This window comes from Podarcis pityusensis, assembly GCF_964106645.2.
Source record: "Podarcis pityusensis genome assembly, chromosome: 10".
NCBI classification, from domain to species: Eukaryota; Metazoa; Chordata; class Lepidosauria; order Squamata; family Lacertidae; genus Podarcis; species Podarcis pityusensis.
This window is the reverse complement of record NC_138035.1, coordinates 37,281,182-37,306,707: the sequence shown is the minus strand read 5'-3', so window position 1 is coordinate 37,306,707 and position 25,526 is coordinate 37,281,182. Positions and strand designations below refer to the sequence as shown.

The following is a 25,526-nucleotide window of genomic DNA, read 5'->3' as shown; positions in this document are numbered from 1 at the left end:
TAGGAGATTATTTCAGATATGAAATAATATCTAGAACCACCAGAAAAATGACCGTTCTTCTGCATGGCTTGTTCCCCATTAGACACAGAACCCAAAATTGGTTGGCATTAGGTGAACAGCATGAAACTCTGAGCAACTTCCAACACATATGCCATCACAAAAGTATTTTTACTGTTGCACGAAGAAAAGGAACTAGGTGCATTTTTAATTATTTGCATGGTAATCAAGGGCACTTAGGTAGGAACAAAAAAACCCTATATTTTAATTATCTACACCTATATTTATCTACCCCTATATTAAAATAAGAAAATCAGTGCTCTTACACAACTGCTGCAAGTAAATAACACACAACAAGAAAGTAGATTTTACAAAAATATATTATAATAAATAGATTTGTTCACTTTTTTGTTAACAAAAATTGTTTTGCACCGCACACATCTCTCTGTATAAAGGTAAAAAGCATATATTCATAATTCATAATCATTTTAAAATATTGATTGTTACTTCTGATATCCTTTATAATCATATTAAAGTGCAGATTATAAAGTACTTTATTATACTTTATAGAGATCATATTCCCAGAATTTTACCGGCCTTTAGTTGTTCGGGTTGTTAGGGTTCAACCAATTATGTTTTGGGTTGTTTCAGTCTTGTTAATTACATGATGCCAGTCTTAAGCTCACAGTACTGATGAAAGATGGAGAATTTCATGATCAAACTGGAAAGGGGGATTTTCCACACAGCTACTGCACTCCCTAAGTGACTTGAGAAAAGTCTTGTTAGAAAAAAATATTTAGTGCAACATGATGGATCTCCTCCTATAATCCAAACTAGAAGAGCGCACACACACACACACACACCACATTTTTTTCTTGAATTCTACTGCTGTTGTTGCTTTTAAAAAACAATTAATTAAAAATATAGAAAATGATATAGACTATCCTCTACTTCAAGGCACTTCTGGGTGTGTTTTTGGCAAAGGACAAAAAGTATATGATGCTTTAGAGTCAAGTGTTTATTTGGCATCCCCAGCTGGTAGACCATACTCTTCAACAAGCTTATGTCTATCAGAGTTTGAGTCCGTGCTTATTACTGACCGAGCTCGTTCAGTAGAGGCCTCAAGCTCCTGCAGCTGTTTCCTCTGGGTGGTTTCTAGTTCTTCCAAGCGCTTGCGAAGCAGGGAAAGCTCTTTTTGATGCTGCTCCTCCTTGAAATTAAGAAGCAACCCATTATGTTTAACATTTAGAGAGATATTCTATGACTAACACTTTCATTGCAATCTGATGTTGTGCTTGTGCCTTTCCGGCTTCTGTTTACTTATTTAGATATTTTTGTATGGCTCACTAAGTCAAAAGAATGTGGCTTTCAGAATTTTTTTATTTTTTTTTAAATGAAACCTATACAGTATATAACCTGTGTATAAAATAGTTCATAATCCAAATGAGAGGGTGTTGGGATTCTGTTTCTCAAACAGCAGATATCCATGTCATATGGCAAACAGCTTTTGAAAGCAAAAGTCTTCCCGAAGCATTTTTTTATAAATAGAACACAGAACTCTGATGTTTAAAGCAATGAAGTAAAAACTTACTGGCTTTGCTTAAGGTAATTCTTTGAATTCTGGGTCTAGCCCACCACAGGGGGCTGTTTTATATATTTTCTCATATCCAAAACTTTCAGAAACCTGCTTTGAATTTTAAGCTTTCAACACTTCTTTCTGTTTTACAAGCTCATTTTCTTGCCACCTTAAACCATCTCTTTGAGAATGCCTATGTAACTTTGCACCTACCGGCAAGAAAGGGAAGGATGCCTCTGCTCCAGGTATCGGAGTTGAAGACAATAAGCCTACTTGATTCAGCACTGGGATGTTGGGAAACAGAATTAACCTGCGGAATTCGTTATGTCTCCGCTGCAAATCCTTTAGTCTTTTCTGAAGGCGAATATGTTCTTCAAAAGGAACATTCTGCCTAAAATAGTTAAGACGTGAAACAAACAGGACACTGTCTTCAAATATGCAAACTTTACCACCAATGCCATCTCAAGTGATGCAGCAAAAAATTTATTTCGGAAGCAATGTTAAACCTTAAGTAATGACGACAGTCATTCTGTCTCTGAAACATAACAAAATTCAAGAGCAAGCAAGATCTCAGTGTACCTATTTAACACCTGGTTTTCTGTTTCCAGTTCTTCTCTCTTGGCTTCCAACAGCTCTATCTTCTCCAGTAACTTCTTTTGCTTTTTGTCATTAAGTGTCTTCCTCTGCAAATAGGGCAAATACTATGTATAGTTAGAGAAACAAACATTCATTTGATTGTTGACCTCCAATGCAGCATATCATTTTCTAACCCATATGCTCTAATTGGAGTCTTATCTCCAAATTCTCAAATTAGGTACATATATTCATTGGGATGGAGGTACTTAATACTGAGCACACCAACCTGGTTACAATAAGAAAAATAATCAAGTATAAAGGAGGAAGCATTTGTGAAATTGGTGTTTTTATGGGGGGCGGGGACATATCCATTTGGAGTTAACTATGATTACCAAAAGAGAGACAACATTATTGTCATTTTATTACAAACATCATTTGTATATTGGGAAAGGCTAGCAGGAATGATGCAAACAGAGACCCTGACTGAAAAGGTATGTTTTGGAAAGAGGAACAGAAAGAGCAACACATCCTACTAGGACATCAAGTAGTGGGACAAAGCCTTGTGCTTCTTTTTCTCCTCAGTCACTGAAATTCCCTGTTAATTTATTTGGTATGGAGGGGGAGAGGGAAAGAAAGGTCGCTGGTACTCTGCAAAGCTGTGAAAATATTTCTGCAACACTTGCATTTTTCCACAGGAAAAAAATATAGCTACATATTTTAAAAATCTAATTAGCTTTGGTGTGTAGCTGTTAATATCTATCCACAAACAAAAATTACCGGTAGATGGTCACAACTAGGGTTATTTCTCAATGCTATCACAGCTTTTTTTTGCCATTTAAAACACAAAAGCTTTTAGCAATAGAGGTCAATATTTTGTTTTATAAATTACAAACATTATGTTGACTACAATTAGAATCCTGTTATAGAAGCATAATTTTAGCTAACCCAGAATGAAAAAGTTTCCCTCAGATATATGTTGTAAGTGACATGCCTTTTTCTGAGCAACTGCTGCCCGGTGCAATTTTTCTTTCATCTGGTTATACTTCTGTTCTACCTCTGTAATACGCTGAATAAGTTTATGTTTTTCTTCTAGCCATTTGACATGTTTGTCTTCCAAATTTCTGGAGGGGAAAAAAAAAGCAATGGTTGCTCTTGCATATCAAATCCACAGTTAATCACCGCATTCATGAATGCGCTGAGTATATCTCACATGGCTAAATGAAATCCAGATGTACCTAGAAGGTATGTTTCTTACAATTCCATAAACAATGGGAAAGGCGATCTGAAACTTGCAGGATGTCAAGTGCTAAATCAGCATTTACAAAACTGTATGTTGGGGTACTTCTATATGGGCTTATAAATTAGTTAGTAGAAGTAATTAAAGGCGCCTGTGAGTCCTGTGAGAGAAAATTGACCATCATTTATCAGGCTCTGGGATGCTCTTCTGAGATCTCACAGAGCTGCCTGAGTTCCTGTGAGATCTTGCAAGAGCATCCCAGAGCCCAGCAAGCATCCAGAGATTTTAAAAGCTCTTTCTGCACCAGGAAAGCCCAATGCAAAAGCAGTTTCAACCAGCCAACTTTCAACCATGCAAGACTACAGTTGTGCAAGTTAATTGTGTGCAAGATGTGATCGTACTGTATTGTATTTATTGAGCTGCTGTGAGAGGCAGATGATAGATTAAGAGGTAACTAAGTACATGGCTATATGTACAGGCTACATTCACACTTAATGGAACAAGGTAAATTACTTTCCTGCTACAGAAAAGACATAATTAGTTAATAAATCCTTATGTCACAATTCTACCTAGACAGTCTATGTGTTTTTATGGCAACATTATGTATATCATCTTAATGTGCAGCACATTCCTATGCATGTTGTGCTTAATTAGGCTTACTTCCACATTAGTGTACATGGGATTGCATCCAGGCTATCAGTGCTATCAAATAAGTAGTGAAACCAAGACATAATTAATTCACATTTCAAATCTATCATAATAGAGAAAATTCACAATATAGGCAACTGAACCCAAGATAAACATCTGGGGCCATTTACTCTCCACAGAACTTTACTTTCTTGAGACAACAGTAGCAAAATATTAAAAATGAAATCATACTTCTCTGAATCTAACTGAGCCCTTTCTGCTTGACTTCTCGCATTCTGACATTCATGTTTTAATCTCTCCACCATTTCCTTCAGTTTCTGATTGGAAACTAGCAAGTTATTCTCCGACTGAGACAGAGAAGCCACTTGGAGTTGCAAATCTTGGATGCGCTGCAAAAGAAACATAAAAATGATTGATGAAATCATTTATCAAAGCTCTAGAAGTCCCACCAAACAGCATATAAGCCCTATGTACACATCACTCAACTGTAGCAGTTACATGTGAACAATAGGAAGTGGAGCCATACTACAGGATCCAACCCAATGTGCCATAGATCCTACTCCCTCAACACCTGTGCATTTACTGCAGACGTCTGCAAATGAGTGGCTACTTGCAGTCAGTTTAAAAAGCCACCCTGAGCACCACTTGAAAAGCCTCCACCGTTTCTCCAACCCTCTCCATAAGTCTCTCTGCTTCCTCTAATCACCCTCTCCAACCACCTCTTCTGCACCCAGACACTCTCATGAAGGCTGCTGGTCATTTTTTCCTGCTCTCCTGCACCCCTCCCCGCATGTGCCATGTTTGTGCCATTTTCTTATTCTTCCCCTGTGTGCCATTTTTGCATCTCTTAAAAGTATTGTATTATTTTTCAGTGATATGCAACACAGCTGCAAGTTCGCATATTAAATAAGCTGTGGAAGTTGTTTTCTCAGAGCAGAACTGGAGGTAAGTTAGTGCCTTCCACAGAAGGTGCATTAAAGACAATCTAGCATGGCCTGGAGCAAGTAGGAGTCACCTATACAAATTAGTCCCACAGGAAAACAACTCTAGTCACCCAGTGTTAAGTGTTTGGCAGACATGTTGGGGCAAAGAAAGTACTTCTTCACACAGCATACAAATAGCTAACTTCCAAAATTCACTGCCATAAGATGTGATGATAGTCACTTTAAAAAGGAACAGGAGAGATTCATAAAGAATAAGACAACAGCTACTTGGCATGATAACGAAACAAGTCTGTTCAGATGCAATGCACATCTGCATGCCAGACACTACTGACAAGCACACCTGTTATCATATGCTGGTTTCAATACAATCTGCTACAATTAAAGAAGGAAAGTAACGTGATCTATCTTGAGAAGATGACAGAATATGATGTTGGATCCTTACCCCCTTTAGATTAGCATTTTCACTTCTCTCTTTTTCAAGCTCCTCAGAATGAATAGTTTGCTGTTGAATCTTTAGCCTATAAATGAATACAAAGTGGGATTTGTGATTTTTAACAGGTCTACACTAGATGGACATTTTTAAATTAAACAAAATCTGACACAAGAGTGGAACTATGGAATTAAATGAAAAACTAATTTCCAGCATTTTGGAAAGAGACTCCCCAGCATTAACTTTATATTTATCACTGAAATAATTTTTATCCTGCTCTTCTGTGAAAAGAGGTTACCAGAATAGTTTATGAATGTGAGAAGACTGTCTCTCTCTCAGGCTTGGATATATACTTAAGATGAATTCAGCAGAATATTCTACACAGAATGCACTGAGCATCCAATGGAATGTTTTAATAAATGGTGGGTTAATATTGATAGCTGTTGGAAGTGTGGGGGCCAGGGAAACATTTTGAAACATATATAATGAAAATGTCCAGTAACTGCTGAATTTTGAGAACTGGCTAAGCATGCTAAGTCGGTCCTAGGAAAATGTGGAAAGTGGTCTTATGGAGTGATGATATTATGAAACATCCCAGCTCTTTCAAACTTAAAGAAGGTACAAAATGCTTAAGATTAGAACGGTAAAACTGGCATTTAAATTAAGGCAATTATTACATATTGGAAATATAGTATAAAAAACATACATTGATACCTGGACACTAAGAGTTAAATGGATTTGACTATACAAAGAAGAGGTATAGACATTTTTGACAGATAAAAAGTTTAAAAGGCCACAAAACTGAAGACCACCTGCTGCTATGCTTGACTTGAATTTCCCACTTTTCTTTTAATCTCTCCTTTCCTTTTCCTTGTGACCTTGTCTGACTCATTTGATTTTCTCTGTGTTGTGTGCATCAGAGTGTAAATGGGTATGAATTAATGGTTGAATATATAAAAAGTTCACAAGACGAAGTTCTTAACAGATAGAATGTTTAGAGAATATTGAAACTGGAAAGACAAACTTGAAGGGCAGGAGAGAAAGGATGTTGAGGAAATAAATGGGAGTAACAATGCATGTATTGAGGACTGGTTCCAAACAATTTTTAGCAATATATGTTTGTATAAGATATAATCCCCGCAAAAATCTAATACAATAGTTATCAGTTTCTTCACTGTATTTTATAGCGTATTGTGCACATATTGTGTAATTGTGAACAAATGTAGAAGTTTCAAGAATAGCTTTAGGCAACAGCATGCTTCAGCTGGCAAAGAAATGGTGCAAAACAAGGGTCTACCAATTAAATACCTATTTCTATAAACCCATTTCTGGAGAAACAAAAACTTCTGCCCAGCTTAGACACAAGCAGTGAAGTGTCAAGGGTTTTGTTCAGCAGGCAATAACACTTTCTGATAAAGTGTTAAAAACTCCAATTCCTAAATAGAATTAAAACCTCTACAAATTACCTAAGATCCTTGATTTCCCTTCTGCTGGATTCTTCTGCCACCTGCAGAGCAGATAACTTCTCTTTGTACTCATCCTTTTCCAACTGCCTCTGAGTATCTTGCTCCACTTTGATTTTCTCCAGTTCAGATAATCTGGCTTCAAGTTCTAACCTGAAACATTATGGAGTGTTTAAGAGCTGTGAAAAACAGTTTTTTGTTTTTTAAATCATATCACAAACAAACATATATAAACATATATATGTGAGAGAGAACATTTCTACTCGGCTGGTATAGCTTCAGTGTTCCATGATTAGTGCAGAAACAGCACAAGCTCCCGTCTACAGATTTCATAGCCAGGCACAACTAATTCAGCAGCTTCCTTGGACAGGGCAAGAGTGATTTCAGGATACTGAAGCAATGTGAGATGCATTTAAAACACCCTGTCCACTGTAGCAATAGCAACTAGCAGCAGCAATTTTATAGCTGGAACATAATGCACAACGACTATATTCATAGGCAGGGAAGTTGCTACAATTTTAAACTCTTTTTGAGCAAGAGAAGAAAACATACAAGAACATACTTACTTTTCCTCCTGTAATGCTGCAAGTTTTTGGAAGCCTTCTTCTTCTGCAGCTTGTACTTTGCGTACTAATTCACGATCCTTTTCTATTAAAAGCATCTTGTGCTGCTCAAGTGTTTTCTTACGTATTTCATTATCTGAGTGTAAACCTGTTTTTAAACATTTACAGTATTTGAAAGCTCTGAAAATCACTACACAGAAGCTGATAAAACTGAATCTGTTGCTCACTCACGTAAGCCACCATTCATTTTTCCTACATTCAAGTACAACTTTGCCCACAACTTTCCCACTACTTAAAGCAGTGTAGCTTTAGGGAAGTATTATAGAATTAGGCTAAGAACCTTCAATGAATATTTACTCAGAAGTAAATCCCACTGGGTTCAGTGAAATTTACTCCCAGGTACACGCTCACAGGATTGCAGCCTATGTCCCACAAGTTTCAGAAGGAAGGTTAAGTTTCTGTTTAACTTTCACCTGTGGGAAAATCAATGACATTTAAATGTGTTCAAACTTCACCAGAAATGCATTCCACATGCATTTACAGAATTAAAATTAGACGCTATTTCTACTGGCATTAATGGGAGCATCTAAGTATAAATAATGATGAATGGATAGTTACAAGATGACAATTCTCATTTAAGAGAGGGTTCACACACTTAATGCAATATGAGAATATATTCATGTTTTACTTTATCATTAAAATGCTACAATATCCCTCCAACCCCAGAAAAAGATCACATTAAAAATTAAATATTCACAAAGCTATGACAGTTATGGCGAAAAGCCCCCACTGAATTTAAGAATTACACTAATTATATCCATGATTACTTCTGTTATGTCAGCTTACAGGTATATGAGCACATAGCTAGGTGCAGTGGGGCTACATGTTGGACAAAAACCATGGCAGCTTATTGAAAATGACACATTAAAATGAAAATATCCCAGTGAAAGGGATATGGCTGCACGACAGTACTTACTGGACTGTTCTAAATTTTTCTCAAAGACAAAAATCTGTATCTATAATTGGTGGCAATAACAAATCACTGAAGTAATAAAGTTTTACCATCTATTTCACTTTGAATCTTGTTTCTTTCTCTTTCTATCTCAGTCCTAGCTCTTGCCGCTTCCAGCTTGATGTTTGTTATTTCTAACTTGTGTGAATGCTTAAGTTCTTCAACCTATAGAAGATAATGTTTTATCAATTTCCAGTTTTGATCAGAACAGTTTTTCTGCTCAAGGAGGATAAAATCATGCAAGAATCCCTCCTATCTTCTTCTGGATGAAAGATTCTGAGGTTTTCTCCTACTTCCATAGGAGGAAGTTCCCCGAGCTAGAAATATGGTAGCTGAAATGATTTATGAAAAATATTTTTAAAATGGTAACCATTTAAAATACACAGTCTGCTCTGGGTGTCATCGCCAAATGAGACGTGGCAGGGAAATCACTAGGAGCAGAGCCTTTCCAACAGCGGCACTCATACAATGGAACACCATCCCTATAGAGGTCTGTCAGACCCCAACACTATATTCTTTCAGGCATCTTGGGTGCCTTGGTAGAAAGGTAGTATATTAAAGATAATAAATTAATTCCCAAAGTATGGAATTACAGGGGGGGAAATTAAAAAGAGACCATAAAAGCTTTCAGGTTATGTTCATCAATGTCGGACCAAATAGGGGAATCTAGTGTCATGTACCTGTAACAGACTGCATTCATCTGATCAGCAACTTCCTTAAACCCAATTTGACAGGAGCTGGGTCTCCATCTCTCTTTTGCACACACAAATATTATTTGAGAATTCTTAGATAAAATTTCAAACAAATATTAATGAATACTGCAATCTGCTATTATGTAACTTGCAACAGATATTAATAAGAACTGAAGACTAGGTAATAACTGATACACATGTACACCTGATACATATATACAACCTGTAACAAGACACCTCTGCACATGAAAACTTTTTGTCTGAACCAGGGCTTGCTTGCATGCACATGCTTGTGCACATAGACACATGCAAACCAATTTCACATGAAAAACCTATTTCCTGGAGCCATGCAAATTAGCTCCAAGTGGCTTAAGCATTTAGGTCAATGTTTAAATGAAACTGTCAACCTCATTTCTAATAAAAATACTATACAGCTATGTGGGAATACTAAGTTTTTCATTCATTTATGAGCACTGCTGAGAAATGCACTCAATCCATTCCAAGCTGTGCTGATCAGTTGGGATACAATACCTGCAGATACTGCTATCAAAACAAATTCAGTTATCTGAACATAATTATGCTCAAACCTCACTATGTGAACGGCTGATTCAGATATCCAAGCAGGCCGTTTGTCTACTTCCTTTGTTTGTGCTTTGCTGGTCGGCAGCAGCCATTTTCAGGCAGAAACCGTGGTGGTGGTGCAAGGAGGGAGAGTGGACAAATCAAGAGAGAGACTGGACAATTCAATTTTTCCTTTGTTTCTCTTCTGCTAGCTGGCAGCAGCCATTTTAGGAAGTAACCACAGCAGAACAGGGAGAGACACCACAGATTAGAAATATTTCCATAGCAAAGAATGGAAATCGTCAGCTTGTTATGCGAATGCTTTCTAACAAGTGATTTCCTGGGAACACATTTTGTTCAGAAACTGGGACCTGCCTGTACTACTATCATTAAGGTGTTAACATAAAAGAGCATCCTTAAAAGCCAGCATTCAGGTGTCTAAAACATCTACAGTGTTTTAAGAGATTTTAAAACAGACACACAGAGGATGCACACAATTTGGCAACTTGCTCTTTTTACTGAGTTCAGTGTTCTGCGAGGCAATCTGTCACCTTGACAACATAAGCCTTCATGCTAGAGAAGTGCTAGTCTTAACTATGCCATTAAAATCACTGGCCTGGTATAATTGGCTCAGTATTATGGCAGATCATCTATCTCCTATATGTCACTTGCAAATAGCTAACCTTGGAGAAGAAATTTCAACGTGCTTCATCACAAACCCAACACAATGTAAAACCGAAGCAGCTGTCTTCCTGCCTTGTAAGTAACAATGTTTTTTCAATAGGAAAATCAAAACATTGAAGACAATCATTGTCTGAAATGAACCGAAATTCTAGTTTAAACTTTCCTAGTACAGTAATTACAGGGTTGTTGAGAATTAAGCAGTAGGAGAAAGCGCTTTTCAATGTCAAATGTAATCACAACCGCTAGTGTAGAAGCTACACAAGTTTTAAGAATTAGTCTTTGATTAAGCAACTACAGTTAAGACACTGATTTTCTTAAAGTAAAAAGGAAACTCCATTTGTCATTTACACATCACAAGGTTTGATCACATCCCTTCTTGGTCTATCTGTCATCAATGGTTATTCTAGTTAAAAATGTTAGTTTTTGTATCACTGCTGATCAGGATCATATGAAGCTGCCTTAAACCAAGTCAGACCACTGCTACATCTAGCTCAGAACTGTCCACATTAAATGGCAGTGACATTTCAAGATTACAGTGCGCTCATCTCGCTTTATTGGCCAAGGGAGCCGGCGTAAAGCTTCCGGGTCATGTGACCAGCATGACTAAGCCGCTTCTGGTGAACCAGAACAGTGCACGGAAATGCCATTTACCTTCCCGCAATAGTGGTATCTATTTATCTACTTGCACTTTGATGTGCTTTCGAACTGCTAGGTGGGCAGGAGCTGGGACCGAGCAACGGGAGCTCACCCCGTCACGGGGATTCAAAGTGCCGACCTTCTGATCGGCAAGTCCTAGGCTCTGTGGTTTAACCCACAGCGCCACCCGCGTCCCTATTATACTTCCTTTATACTTAATGTTAATTCACACAATAAGACTTATTCCACACTGAAGAAGTTGCAGCTCCATTCTCTATCATATGGATCCCTGGCTTCTTTAATAATAGCTACTGCTGCAGGTATCAGCGTACATAGAAGGCCGTTAAGATGAAAGATCACAGTTTATCATTTCTACAATCTCCAACAGTCATCTTGTGGTTACCCAGTTTCTGTTTTCGTACTTCTGTGCTTTAAAACATAGTTTCTATTTTGCCCTCACGGAAGGAAGAAAACAGAATAATATGAGGAACAATTTCTCTAAGCCATTTACATAGCTGCAGGGGAAGTGTCCTGCTCTAACATAAGAAATTATTTGGGAATATACTTATTTTAGGCTCAAAATATGTAAATATTTGAAAGCCACTTTCTGGGCGCAAGACACTCAGCAGCTATTAATGCTGTTTATCTCTATATTGTGGTAAGTATCAGGTTTAAAGTGGCTCCACCAGAACAGGAAACAATATGAAATTTGGCAAAGCAAAATACACAACATAATATGAAAGCAAATATTTCCATTCACTTTACCAGCTACTCCCCCCCAGTACTTTTTCTCTGTTGCCACAGTCTTTGACCCTGAATATATCAGGTTCCATTAACCCATGTCTCCATAACCTCTTGCTTCTACTTGCATTTTTCTACTTGTCCTTGGTTGGATCCAGACAAAGTCAATTGCACTTAGTTCCCACTAAAATCAAGTCCCATTGTGACTTAAGCACTACTATCTTAATCTGGATCCCATCTCCACCCCTTCTCTTTAGGCAGCTTAGACTCGCTGCAAGACATCTTATTTTTCCCCCTTTCCCAAACAGAATTGAGATGGGGGGGGGGGGAAGGTGCTTTCTAAGAAATAGGCTGTTATCACAGGTGAGATTTGGCACAAGCTTCAGGCTGAGAACATGAAACTACAATTCTCCCCATCCAAGAAATAAAAGCCCACTAACATTTAAAGAGTGAGAATCTTGAGATCGCAAGCGAAAGTACTGGCTATTTAGATTAACTTGATCCAGCAATTTCTTGTTTTTTTAAAAAGTCACTGATCCCACTTTCACATGCAAGGAACTTCCACTCATGCAAGTGCTATTGCCCGTGTAGCCATGTTACCACTGGTCACAGTAAAACTGCTTCTGGACTATCATTTCAGTCTGTACATGATTAAAATCTCGCAGCACATTTATCCTCCACACAGAGAACAAGCATGTCAAGGAAAAGATTAGGCCAGAAGTTCTCTCTCCAGTTTGCTACCTCAAGTAACTAGTTCTCAGAGTTGATTAGGGCTGGGCTAGACCAACCTACAGTCTGATGTGGCATAAGACAACCTCCTTAACAGTAAGTGTTATTAAATGTGATTTGTGGATGTCATTACTGCTTTAGGGAATAGTGCCAAAAACAAAATGCTATGTTTTCATGCCAACAGAAAAATCCAAGGACAATAAGAACATGGCTTTTCAAACACTGAATTATGAAAAAGGAGAGAAATAAAGCCGTGTAATAGACAATTTGTCTCCAAAGATACAATTAGTGATAATGGTTCTGGTAACATCTCCAAAAAAACTGTCTTGACAGCATCAAAATACTTACTTTAGTTGTCAAGGCACTGATCTCTCGTTCAGCTTTATGTAGCTTGCTTCTTAAGAGCGTATTTTGCTCACTGCTCATCTGCAGTTCCTTTTCAATGCGTTCAAGCTGCAGCTTAAGGGATTGTTTTTCAGCCTTAAAATTAAGAAAGGAAATCTTAAATTGCTTCACAGAAATGAATCCTGAAGCAGAGTTCTAAACCTATTTGCACAAAAGTAAGGTTCCTTCACTCAAAACCTCGCCACCTGGCTGGGACTGATGCACTGGTTTCAAGAGGCCAATAAAATCAGTACCATTACTTCTAGTAAGTAAGCATGTGAAGTCTCAAATCTTTTTGGAGATCTGTGGGTCATTTTACTTACATTAACGTATTTTAGATGGTTAGCTTATTTGCTCTGAAGTTAAATAGCTTCCCTTGGAAGCTAGGGCTAGTTCAAGCACCAGAACTACATCTCGATATTGCATAGTTATAAAATGCTCAGGTTTGGGGCTGGCAGCTCTTCAGCAACATGGAGCACTGCAGCAGAAAGGGGGAAGGGAATGTCCTTTCTCCCATCTACCTTCCTAAAACAGCCTCTCTCCCTCTCAGACCTGAACAGGAATATAAAGCTCGTGCACCTATTTATTTTTAAAATTTGTATACTGTCCTTCATCTGAAGATCACAGGGAGGTTCACAACTTAAAAATACAAAATGAAAACACAAAATGCATAATTAAAAACAAAAACAAACCAATGATCATCTCCCACAAAGACATTTAAAAGGGCATAGAATGCTAATCAGCAAAATGCCTGGTTGAAGAGAAACATTTTCACCTGCCGCCTAAAGATATGTAATGAAGGTGCTAGGTGAGGCTCCTTGGGGAAAGCATTCTACAAACAAGGAGCCACCACAGAAAAGGCCTGTTCTTGTGTTGCCACCCTCCAGACCTTATGTGGGGAAGGCACCCAAAGAAGGGCCTCAGATAATGATTTCAGGGTCCGGGTCAGTTCATATAAGACGCATTTCTTGAGGTCTGAAGCCATTATCATGGAACTGCTTTTATGGGTGGGGATAACACTGCAGCATTGCCCTGCAGACCCCATTTATTCTCTCTAATTGGCACTCAGCCATATAAATTTGCTATCAGCTGGCAAGCAAAACAGGGTCATAAAAAATAAGGAAGTGGTTTCTATTTACCCAGTCATCTCCCCAGCTTCACAGAATATGCAAGTTACATTTAAAGCCTGACAATAACCTGTGAAAATCCTGGACACACACAATGCTAGGGGATCCTTTGAAGAAAAAGAAAATAGGAAACTGAAGGTGGGGGAAGAGGAAATTGGTCTACTCAAGCCGCAAACAGCTTATATTTTTCCCTGTATAAGACTAGGTTTTTTACCTAAAAAATAATGTCAAAAATCAGGGGGCATTTTATACTCTGGGCCATCTCCCCCCATTTTCTTAAATCCGAGTCCCTGAGTCTTATATATGGGGGCGTCTTATAGGTGGAAAAATATGGTGATCTGGCAAGGGGTGATTAGAATAGGGAGGTGGGTTTAAAAAAAAAAAAAAAAAACTTACCTTCCTGTAAATGCCCCCTCACAACCTCGTCTCCTAATAAGTTTGAACAGCTGTATAAGATATTGTTGCCGGACCCATTTGTAGAATTTGCTTATTGAATGTTTTGGACCTTAGTATATTATTCAGCTTATATAATTATTTATTGTTTTTACAGACAGGTTTGTTTACCAGAGTAAAATATCCTTCTACTTTTAATCTCATGTAAAAAGTTCAAACCTGTAGGCTCCACAATGATTATTCCAAATATCATGACTCAAACCACTTTGTAGATAAATCTATCATATTTTTCAGAACTACTTTGCAAAGAAGTAATCTTATTACTATTAGGGAAATGTAAATCTGATTAGGAAGAATCAAGATAATTGATGGCTTGATGTGAGTTTCTCATTGTTTAAGTTAACACACAGTGTACACCTTTACTATGTCTTGTAGGGAGACAATCAGAATCTCCTACCTCCAAGGATCGTGTTGTAGCTTGCATCTCAGTTAACTGTCGCACCTGTATTCTTTGCACATTTTCTGCTTGCATACCAGAGTTCTCCCTCTGAGCTCTTAGTTCTGCTACTTCTGCTTCAAAACCCTTTAATTTCTGAACTAGTTGAGCCTTTTCTCTTAATAGTGCTTCCACACGCTTGCCATCTCTTGTAGGATCAATATTAAGCAGCTGATTATGCAATTCTTCTTTATCTTTGCCAAGTCTCGTTATCTATGAGTAATTGAACAGACAACACTATGGGCCCACTCCAGTCTGAGTGTGACTTCAGAAAACCCAAAAGATTCAATGATTCCTTGCACCAGGTGCACACACAACCATGTATGCAGACGGGAGGGAGGGAATGAGAACCCACCTCGCACAAACCATGTTCCTGGGCTTGGAATTGGTCAAAGTGTATTTAAATATAACGTTATGTTGATAAGCCCAGAAGTACTAGAAAAGCACATAGAAGTAAATATATTTGTTCTAAAATGAAAACACATTTTCATTTCATTCAAAATAAGCAATACATTGGTAAAAGTAGCACTATGTTTTATAGGCCATGTTTCTCACAGAAAAATTAAAGTGACAGAAATGTGTCCCCCATAAAACTGGAACCAATAACACACCTGAGGTAATTTTTTAGTCAGGAAAAATATCAACATATTTTCTAAGATGTTTTCACTTGATTAAGAACAGTAGAACAATGAAATATGCAATTAGTTCATTATCACAACTGTAAGGCTGCAGTCCTACACACATTTACTTGGGAGTAAGTTGGCTGAATGCAGCAAGACTTACTTTAAAGTTAACATATGGTAAACTGCATATTTCATCCTTTTTCTTAAGACATTAATGAAGCAGAAGGCCTGACTACACTTTAGGCAGGGTTCAAATTTATTACAGTTGATTAAATTCATATTCAAATGTTATGGTTTTTCTTATATTAAAATATTCGTCCTTACCTCAGATTCATATTTTAATTTGTTTTCTTCTAAAATATGGGCATGTTCTTCTTTCTGATGCTCAAACTCTGATTTAAGGAAAGTATGTTCATAGCGAAGTTTGTTATATTCTGTTCTCCATTTTTCTGCTTCCTAATTAAGAAGAACATATGTGACTGAATCAAAGTGAATAAAAAATACAAACCCATGCAGAAAAAAATGAGCACACAAGATGTTTAGTAAGTATCAGGTGTAAACTGAAAACAGGTCAACAATTGTTAATTGTTTTTGATGGCTACATTTACAGTTGCATCAAAAGAAATACAATAATACTATTGGTTGGCTTAAGCTCCAGAAGCAACGGTGAATGCTCCTTGCCAGTGACCATTGCGGCAGTGGAGTCATACTGCCAGGAAGTGGAGAACAGTTGAGATTAGGTCTGTGCTATAAATCAATATATCAAATCATGATAAGTTTTTTAAATGACTTTGCAATTTATCACATATTGTTTGTGTGGTATTAAAAAAAAAAAACAATATTGGAAAAACCAGGAAGCCGATGCTTCTTCCTGTGTGTGCAGCACTTGCTAACTCCACCTCGGTCAGCTCTTCCCTGCCTCCGGCAGCAACAAGAAATAGCTACAAATCACTACAGCAGGCTGACTCAAATATCGCCCAGCTGATATCACCAAACAAAGCTTTGAAAACCGGTTAGCAGTCACTATCAGTCAACCTTTCCTGTCTTATGCAGGAGGAGCAATTCACTACAAATTACTACAGGCTGAGTTAAGTATCGTGAAGCAGATATCGCCAAATGGAACTTTGAGAAATGGTTAGCTCTCTGTCTCCCCAGCCATCCAGCCGGCAAGCAGGGACTTCTTCCCTCAAGGCTCTTGCTTAAAGGTGCCAGGCTGGTAGTTGACTTAGGGAAAGCCTGCAAGGTTCAGAATTCTGGAGCCCTTTCCCCCCAGTAAAAACAAACGGGGGTTAGTAAAAACAAACACCTTGCTTTGGCATTTGACCATCTTCTGTCATTCCCCCCTCCATTTGGATGTGTGTACTGCTTGTGAGTGTGCGAGTGTCTATGTGTGTCTCCCCCCCCACACATCCGTTGGTGGTGTATGTGGTGCATTTGTTTTTGTGAAGCAGCAGCCACCAGTCGGCAAAAAACACTGGGTTTTTCAACCAAGGATATCTGAATATCTAAAAGTGTGACACTGAATTTGCTTTTTCTTGTTTAGTAATGTAATTACATTTTTAGGGAAGCTTTGATATCTATGCTACTACTTTACTAATTACAACTTTGATTTTACAGAAACTGTGCTACTATTGGTACAGTAGTACTATAGCATAACAGTTGTAACAATATGTTAAGTAAAAAAAATTCAGTTTCAGAGTTAGACCCATAAGTAGTAGCAGCTGCCAGGACATTGCCATGTTCACCTCCAGCCTTATTTTGCATATTGTGATATAGCAAAATATCACTATGTTTAACTGGTATCGTTATGTTGAAAACCAGATATCGCCCAGCCCTAGTTGAGATAGCCTTGAGCCACTGTCAAGAGAATCCTGTTCTTTCTCTTATTGTTACCTTTAGTCACTGAAGGGTTGTACCAGTCTCTGTGACTCTCGTGGGTCCAAAAGCTTAATAGTGCAGTGGGTAAGATCCTATCTCCAGCCTCTTTAATCACAAAACAGGAGCCATTGCATGGTTGCATTTGCATGGAACATTAACCCAGTTTAGCATGACATAGGTGAGCCAGAATGTGCCTGAGCAAAACAGGCTTACACACTACACTTTCCCTCTCCTATGTAGCCAGGGAGAGGACTTTATCAGAATTTAATTTCACTTTTACAGACATTTGCTTGCTGTTGTGTTCAACCAGGTAAGCTGAATTAAAACAAACTGTTATGCTTCATGGCAAGATAACTTCGATCCATGGGTCTTTAAGCTCACCTTGTTATTTAACTAGCTTGCATTTAAATGTTATCAGAAAGAAGATAAACACTGACCTCTCCTGTCCATCAAATATAAGTAACAGTAGATAGGAAAATATATTTTGCTTAGAAAAATTGTAACTAATTATGGAGCTAGCTAACCAAAAATATTTTTATACTTTGAAGACAAGGCTGGATATAAAACTTTCATTTCATAGAAAACTTTGTTTCTACTTACTTTATCTAGCTTTCGAAGATTCTCTTTCAGAGGTGCTTCTATGTTGTCTCTTATTTCTGTTTTAAGCAACTCTAACTTCTGTGGAGTAATTACCTACATGTCCGAAGATACACATAAAAAGAAAGCAACTGTTTCATCATTTGTCTCTATGAAGATTATGCCGCCACTTAAAAGATCTGGAGTTCCCCCACCTAAGGATAGAAACACTCCAATATTATCCTGTTATGCTGCATATATTCCTAAAGTACTGGAACTGGCAACAATAAAAACATATAGGATCTGTTTGAACCCTGCTATTACAACAAGGTTTTCATCACTGGGCAACTGCCAAAATGACTCAACCAAAGGAAAATACAAACTAAATCTACAGTCCTAAACATACCTGGAAGTAAGGTATGTTCAGCTCAATGCAGCTGGCTTGTGAATAGACATGTATAAAACGGCACTGCACAATTCCTAACACAGATCAAAGGTAGATGCATATTTGTTATAGTATACAGTCTACCTAACTAATAAAAATTCAGTGTTGAGACACAGTATGAATAACTAGGACTATGGAGACTCAGGTACAAATCCCCACTCAAGTCATGAAACTGACTGGGATGACCTTGGACACTTGTCTCTCAACCTACTGTAAGTCATATGGTTGTTATTAAGATAAATGTTGGGAGCTGGGGAAGAGAGAGAAACCACTTAAGAGATTTCTATGAAATATAAAGAGGTGTAAAAAATAATTAAATAAATAAACTCCATAGCTGCCGTGAGCTGCTTGAAAGAAGAGTGGAATTAAGTTATTAATAAATAATATTCTCAAATTCATGAACATGTGATAGGGAAACATTTTAATATGGATGAAATATTTAGAAAGGCATATTTTTTTAGCAGTGACCCGTCACAGCTTTGGAATGCCCTCCCAAAAACATCTCATTATTATAATTTAAGTGCAATTCATGGTTTTCTGGGCATTTTAGGACTACTAATTTAAGCATTCTTGAACTTAGACATGAATGATTTTATCTTCTACTTAAATTGGCTATTGCTGTTTTAGTTTGCATGCTTTATTTATGACTTTATATTGTACTTCAATTCTTACAACTCTTTTAATCACTTTAAGAGCATATATCTATGTAGAAGAAATTGGATATAAACTATGTACACAAATAAGTAAATGCAGTATCACTCCTTCTTAATGTCCTGTCTGGAAACCTATGTCCCCACTGTGGAAGGACGTTTGGATCTAGAATTGGCCTCCACAGTCACTTATGGACTCGCTGTTAAGACCATGCTCATGGAAGACAATCTTACTCGGCTACGAGTGATCGCCAAAGAAGAAAAATAAGAGTGTACAATATTCCAGGAGAGATAAAATTTCTTGACAGATTATATTTCAAACACCCTGCCCTTCCTCCAATCAACTGAGAAAAACAATTTAAGCTGGGCAAAATCATCTAATGGATCAGATGCTCCCTGCAGGCCATTACAGCCATACCTTGTAAGCTGAACGGAATCCGTTCCGGAAGTCTGTTCAACTTCCAAAATGTTTGGAAACCAAGGCGCAGCTTTCGATTGGCTCCAGGAAACTCCTGCAGCCAATCGAAAGCCACACTGAATGTTCAGCTTCCAAAGAATGTTTGCAAACTGGAACACTTACTTCCGGCTTTGCAGCATTCGTCAGCCAAAATGTACAAGTGCCAAGGCGTTCAGCTTCCAAGGTACGACTGTAGTAAAAGTGCATGTCATGTTCCAGACAACAAGTTACATGAGTCAAAGGGGTCTTTAAACATCTTTTGAAATGGCAGCTCCCATGCCTCATGTTAAATTTATTTTTCAAACTGAGCAGAGTATGGCATGGAGATATTTTGAATGAAGAGAAAAACAGTCACAAAGTACTCCTACATGATCGAAGCCATTGGTCTTCAGCCAGTGGGCTGGGACTCACTATCAGGTCATGGCTGATCTAAGGTGAGTCACAGCAGCAGTACTACCACAATACAAATATGTGGTAAGAAAAGTAAGAACTATACCCCCAATTGCAATTCTTTAGATACCAGTCACAGTTTAACAAGAACACCAGACATAATTAGCAATGTAGATTAAGACACTGTGTATGAATAACGTAACTTAAAAGAAAGAATTGTGGCCGCACCTGCTTCTTTAACTCCTCTACTTCTCTTGATTTATCCAACAATTCATCTCGGAATTCACCGAGCAGACACTGAAATTTATCATGAACTGTCTGCTTTTCACGTAACAACTGTTTGAGCTCATTTTGTGATTTTGTATATTCATTCTGAAGCCTGAAAAAAAATCATTTTACAATGTATCTGCTTTTCAATTTACTGATCTATATCTTGGCACATTGAAGATAACAGAGAAAGGAGAGGAAAGGGGAAGTAGGATAAACAGGGGAAGCATATCAGTTCATTTCAGTTACACATACTTAGGCTTAATTACAGCTAATATGACACATAGGGAGTTGTGCCAAAAGACTGCACAGAAAAGGAGAGATTGAAAGAAGTAAGAGCAGCAACAACATGGAGGTGTTCTGAGTGGCAGCTTTGATGTTTTCTTCCTGTTAGAAAGTTTTTTTATACTGAAAATGCCAATACACACAAACACAAAATCAACATTGTACATATTTTTAAATACACTAGCACAACAATACAACCCCCACTTTGTGGTGGGCTGGGGGGAAGTGGATTGGGTGCAAGTCCTGGCAGCCTGTATCTGGCACAGAGTTCCACTCCCACCTGCCAAAAATGTGGAAGTGCCATTAGCAGGATTCCCACTGGCAGCAACCAGTGGAATCTCCAAAACAGAACTTTCTAGGGACAGGGCTGAACTGGCCTGGGATATGTTGGATCCTAAGCAGGCCCTACTACAGTCACATGATGGTCACCTCCAGGTTGGCACAGTAATCTGCCAATTCTCCACCTTCTGTGCAGGAGAGCTGTATCTGCCACCCTTCTACTCCATAAAGCCCTACCAAGCAGAGAAGAGTTAGAATTGTTCCCTAAATAACTGAAATCTCAACATCCCAAGAAATGGAGGCCCAATTCACAGAAACCAGAAGCAATACAATGGCAAAGTGAAACAGAACTGCATGGAGGCTGCTCCATTTGGCAAATAGTTTGTGTGCTTTTGCCAAGCTTCAACAGTACACTTCCCATACTGGCCAAAGAAATAATGTTGGGCAGATGGAAGAGCTGGTTGCCACTGCCTGAAGGCAACGTCCAACAGCACACGTGCCCACCCAGTATGTCCCCTCAGGAAATACCAGGGCACAGAAAAGGACGTCACTGTGTGAAGGTGCATTGTGTATCTTTGGGCAATGGTGCCTTTTCCACATTGAGGAGGGAATACCAGCCAAAAATTGTCTACCCATCCCTGGTGGCTGCGACATAACCATGCAAATCCACCTGTTGTCATCAAGTTCCTGCAAACTGGCCCCCACTCCCCAGTAAAAGTTTGTAGCAGTGTGCTAAACTTGAATACTATTCGTCTAACATCTGATTAGTACTGCAACTAGTTTAGCTATAGAAAACTTACATTTTATTTTCATGATCAAAACATTTAATTAATAGCTCAACATCAAAAAGAAAGAAATCATACTATACCTTGTATGTTCTGCTTTAAGAGTTTGGTAATTGTTTTTATGGTGTTCACACCGCATTCTTTCATCATTTAACAGTTTTTGTACTTCTGCTTGTGAGCCAAGATCTCCACTTCCACCGACTGATGAAAGGATATGTGGAAAAGTGTCCATTCTGACTGAATGTTAATGAGATGACAATGTTAATAAAGCTGTCAGCACAAGCCTGCCACCGTCATAGAGACCTCTTTCTCTCCTGAGGGAATCCCTTGAGGCCAAATTACCTGTACAAACAGAAAAGCACCCAATTAGTAGTCAATGGATTCATGGTTAAAAAGGCTCTGCTTTGAATACATGTTCAAAAGCTTCATTATTTTTCTGACAAGGGTATCTTTGAAAATACATATATATAGTGTGTGTGTTTTAATCTGATTTCATTCTCAAATCAACCACATTAAACAAAGTTAATTTATGAAAGCACTGCATAAACTTCCCCATTACCTAAACCATTTTTTTCTTTGGGTGCAAAAGTTCTGTTCCCGCAGGACTGTTTACTCTGAAGGATTATACAGAAGACAGCCAAACTGCGCAATATCCTCTGAGGATAATGCATCCCACTTTGTGACAGATGCAAGTTACAACCAGTATAATATTCAACACTTTGCCTGCATTGAATGCCTTGCTAAAATCTTCCCTGCCATTGCTAGGCACTAAACTGAAGCTACCAATGGTTTTAGCTATGCGATATGACTAATATTGTTTTGTAAAACAATTAGTATTTGGTTTATTTGACACATTATGCCTAAACTTATTGAGGAAGAGAAAATAATTAATAGTAAAAATACAAGCCTTCAGGCTTTGGTACGGGATAGGCTATAAATCAAAACTAAGCACAAACATTAAACTAGTAAAAAGAACTTTACACCAGAGCTTAAAGCATGCCCACTAAATAAAATTTGAGGAGCTGGGGTTGCCAGAAAATGTCTTGCAATTAAAAGGTCAATGGATTTGAAACACAAATTTTAATACTTACAATAAAGTTACATGCTGAAAAATTAAATACACATCTAGTGTGTATAGGTGAAGTTTTATTTGTTGTATGATAACTGGGTGACATCCAATAGTGTAAGTCTGCTTGCACAATGGGATTTCTCCTACTGTGCACAGCTCCCCAAAACAGATGGGGGGGGGGGCGAGACTAAGTCTCCTCATTGGATCTCACCCTGTTTTTAAAAGATTCGTTTTTCAAACCATATCTTTTATTATTTGTGTTTTATTATTATTAACAGCCTTGATAAAAGATACCGGAATAAATATTAGGATAGATGCTAATTGTGCAATATAGAAGACAGTAATCCATTTGGATTATACTGACCCCTTGTGGTTAAGTTTCCAAATGCTTATAAAACTGTGAGCGGTTATTTCTAGAGAGCTGCTTAAATCAGTGCAGCTACATTGCACGCAACTTTTAAGAGCAGCAGAACTAGAGCGGTTAGCCAGCATTACCTTACGAGCACCTTGGCGGTATTTTTAAAAAATCCCTTTGGCCGGTGAAACTATCTAGAGTGGCATTACTTTACAGTGCTTTTTTTTTTTTTTTTTTTTTTTTTTTTTGTAGAAAAAGAGAAACTCACCGTGAACGCCTACCTTATAATGGCAATGGCGCCCACCTGAGAGGTGCGAGAACAAAGTTCCTGATAGCGAGGAAAGAAAAGAAAAAGCCCTAGATGACAATATTCCGTGTTTCGTCTCACTGGGACTGGGTTTTTTTTGGGGGGGGGGGTGGGAGACGCCGGTCTTCCTTCACCGGCCTACCTCAGAGGGCCGTCGCGAAGGCGAAAGGCGGGCGGGGAAGGGAAGCCTCCAGCCCCCCCCCAACCCCCACGAAGGAAAGCGGCTGACTGACCCACGTCGAAAGAGAACCGCGAAGCAAACGGGCAAAGCCAACCGCCTCAGGAGCAGCCCTGCCCCGCCGGCCCAGCCCTGCCTCCTTCCCTTCCTCGCTTACCCGCCACCTCAGGCGGGCATCGGTTGCCTCGGCTGTTTAAAAATGGCGCTTCGGCTCCGCTCGCCCCGCCCCTCTCGTTTTCCGCTGAGCCCTCCCGGGACCCGTATGCTCGCCTACCTTTCCATTTTGTCAGCTGGCGCCTGGAACCCACCGGACAATATCTTCGCCAGCCCCGGGGCATCACGGGAATGCGGAAGCGTGGTTGCCACGATGCAATAGAGGCGGGAGGCGGCGCGCGAAGGCAAAAGTGGGCGGGGCTAATCGTGTTAACCCTTAGCTTGTCCGTTTCTCAGGAACGCTGCTTGATTACGCCCAAAGTAGAGACCGTTCTAATCGGAGGAGGCGGTTCTTGCGTTCTTTAAAAACGAAGTGCACTAACCTTTGATGAGAGGGAACCAATACTTCAGGCGTGGGGGGCGGGGAACGAGTTTTAGGGTACATTCCTGACTGACCCCGCTTTTCTAGGAGTCAGCCCCATGGAATTAATGAGCTCCTTCCCAGCAGGCACAAAGCTGTTAAATTTACTGGAAACAAAGCCGTTCGTTCCCGTTTGGTAGCGTTTTCCTAAGTTTCAAGTGGTCAGGAAAAACAAAAGAGCTGTACATGGTTCATCCTGCAACGTAACTCGTTTTCACATCTCATGAAAAGAAGAACGCACGCCATTCACCTGTTTTGTACTAATCAGAGATACAGATTTGTAGTTAGAATTAGTCCCCCTAGCCACAGATATGGAAAAGGTCGTTTTGGAATGAATATAGTTATACAGTATACTGCAATGTTTCCCCAAACATGAATAGTGCAGTCAAAAATTTTTGTTTCCGTACAATGTTAGTAGGGATCAAACTACTGAAATAAAAAAAATAAGGTCATATATGAAGATAAAATGTTCATAACGGCATATATAAACCACATGTATGAAACCCCACAAAGTGCTGAAACCATTTTGTCCCTCCCAAATTGACCTCAAATATTTCTCTGCAAGGTCGAAGGAAAATGGAAAAGCCTCCCCATTGTCTTTTTGTTCACAAATCCTGCCTTAAGGGTATGTCTGTGTATGAATAGGGTGAGCCTGTGACCTGGCTCAGGAACTAAGTATTTGTCATTACAAAAGACTGGCCAGGCTCCCCAGGGTATCCAAACAAGTGACCATTAACAGGTCTGCCAGACAGGAGATCAACAATGCACTCAAATTTATGTTGTAGACAGCCCTTTCTGTGATGTATGTATGATGTTTCTGGGGGTGGTCTTGGACTCAAGGGCGGGCAATTTAAAATATAAAGGGCAGGCACACCTTTGTTCTGGGTCCTCCTTTCCTGCGTGTAAGGAGAGCACCCTGTTGCAACAGTACAATAAAGAACAGGCTTACGAGCTGCTTCGCTTCTCAATATTCTTTGGTTAGCCTGTTATTTTCTCCGACCGATGGAGAACCTACAAAGGACTCTATTAAGGGCTCTTGTGTTCCCCATAAGGGAATAAGGGCAGATTTTTGTTTGTTACACTATTCATTGAGCAGGTGCATGGAGGGCACTGCTTCTCAGAAACACCAGTGGATCACTCAAACTAGCCATTTTGAGAGCAATTGTAAGAATTTGAGGGTGTGTTTGGTTTTTTAAAATCTAGTTGAGTCTGAAGATAACCTACTCCTGATCATGGGCGTAGCCAGGATTTTTGTTAGTAAGGGCAGGACTTTTGTTAGGTGGGGGCGGAACCTACCTGATTGGTTGGTTAGTTAAGTATTTATATTGTTTTACTTGTTCTAGAGGGGACAGCTGCCCTTCCCTCTTCCACCTTTTCTACGCCCATCCTCCTGATCTCAACCTGCATAAAATGTGAGACCGACAGACCCGTTTCTTCTGAGTTTACCATGATGTGTCCATATAGAAAACGCCCTATATTTTGGAGGGAAATGTGCATGGAGATCTGCCAGTAGCCATGA

At 38.9% G+C, this 25,526-nt stretch overlaps 1 protein-coding gene across 6 annotated transcripts; it reads right to left on the bottom strand.

Annotated features, from left to right (window-relative positions):
- Positions 1-997: 997 nt before the first annotated feature.
- CEP83 (centrosomal protein 83) lies at positions 998-24,476 on the bottom strand. 6 transcript variants are annotated; one of them, XM_081022496.1, is made up of 17 exons: positions 23,708-24,476; positions 23,230-23,276; positions 21,608-21,866; positions 20,137-20,287; positions 17,991-18,083; positions 15,837-15,968; positions 14,851-15,102; positions 12,838-12,969; positions 8,497-8,611; positions 7,438-7,582; positions 6,875-7,024; positions 5,421-5,496; positions 4,266-4,423; positions 3,141-3,270; positions 2,153-2,256; positions 1,787-1,964; positions 998-1,207 (listed from the first exon to the last, which is right to left on the bottom strand). In XM_081022496.1, the coding sequence occupies exons 3-17, from the start codon at positions 21,754-21,756 to the stop codon at positions 1,016-1,018; spliced, it is 2,157 nt and encodes a 718-aa protein (XP_080878622.1). In that variant the 5' UTR covers positions 21,757-21,866; positions 23,230-23,276; positions 23,708-24,476; the 3' UTR covers positions 998-1,015. The 6 variants fall into 6 exon arrangements, with proteins under 6 accessions (XP_080878622.1, XP_080878620.1, XP_080878621.1 ...); XM_081022494.1 differs by having other exon boundaries at positions 23,217-23,276; positions 23,708-24,475; XM_081022495.1 differs by lacking the exon at positions 23,708-24,476 and adding an exon at positions 23,591-23,680 and having other exon boundaries at positions 23,217-23,276.
- Positions 24,477-25,526: the final 1,050 nt, after the last annotated feature.

Excerpts from the sequence above, each read along its gene's own strand:
- CEP83 (XM_081022496.1), bottom strand. The coding sequence starts at position 21,756 with ATGGACACTTTTCCACATATCCTTTCATCAGTCGGTGGAAGTGGAGAT. Across the intron at positions 2,257-3,140 it reads CAGCAGTTGCTCAGAAAAAG|AGGAAGACACTTAATGACAA; the intron begins GCATGTCACTTA and ends CCCTATTTGCAG. Across the intron at positions 1,965-2,152 it reads GAAAACCAGGTGTTAAATAG|GCAGAATGTTCCTTTTGAAG; the intron begins GTACACTGAGAT and ends TAACTATTTTAG.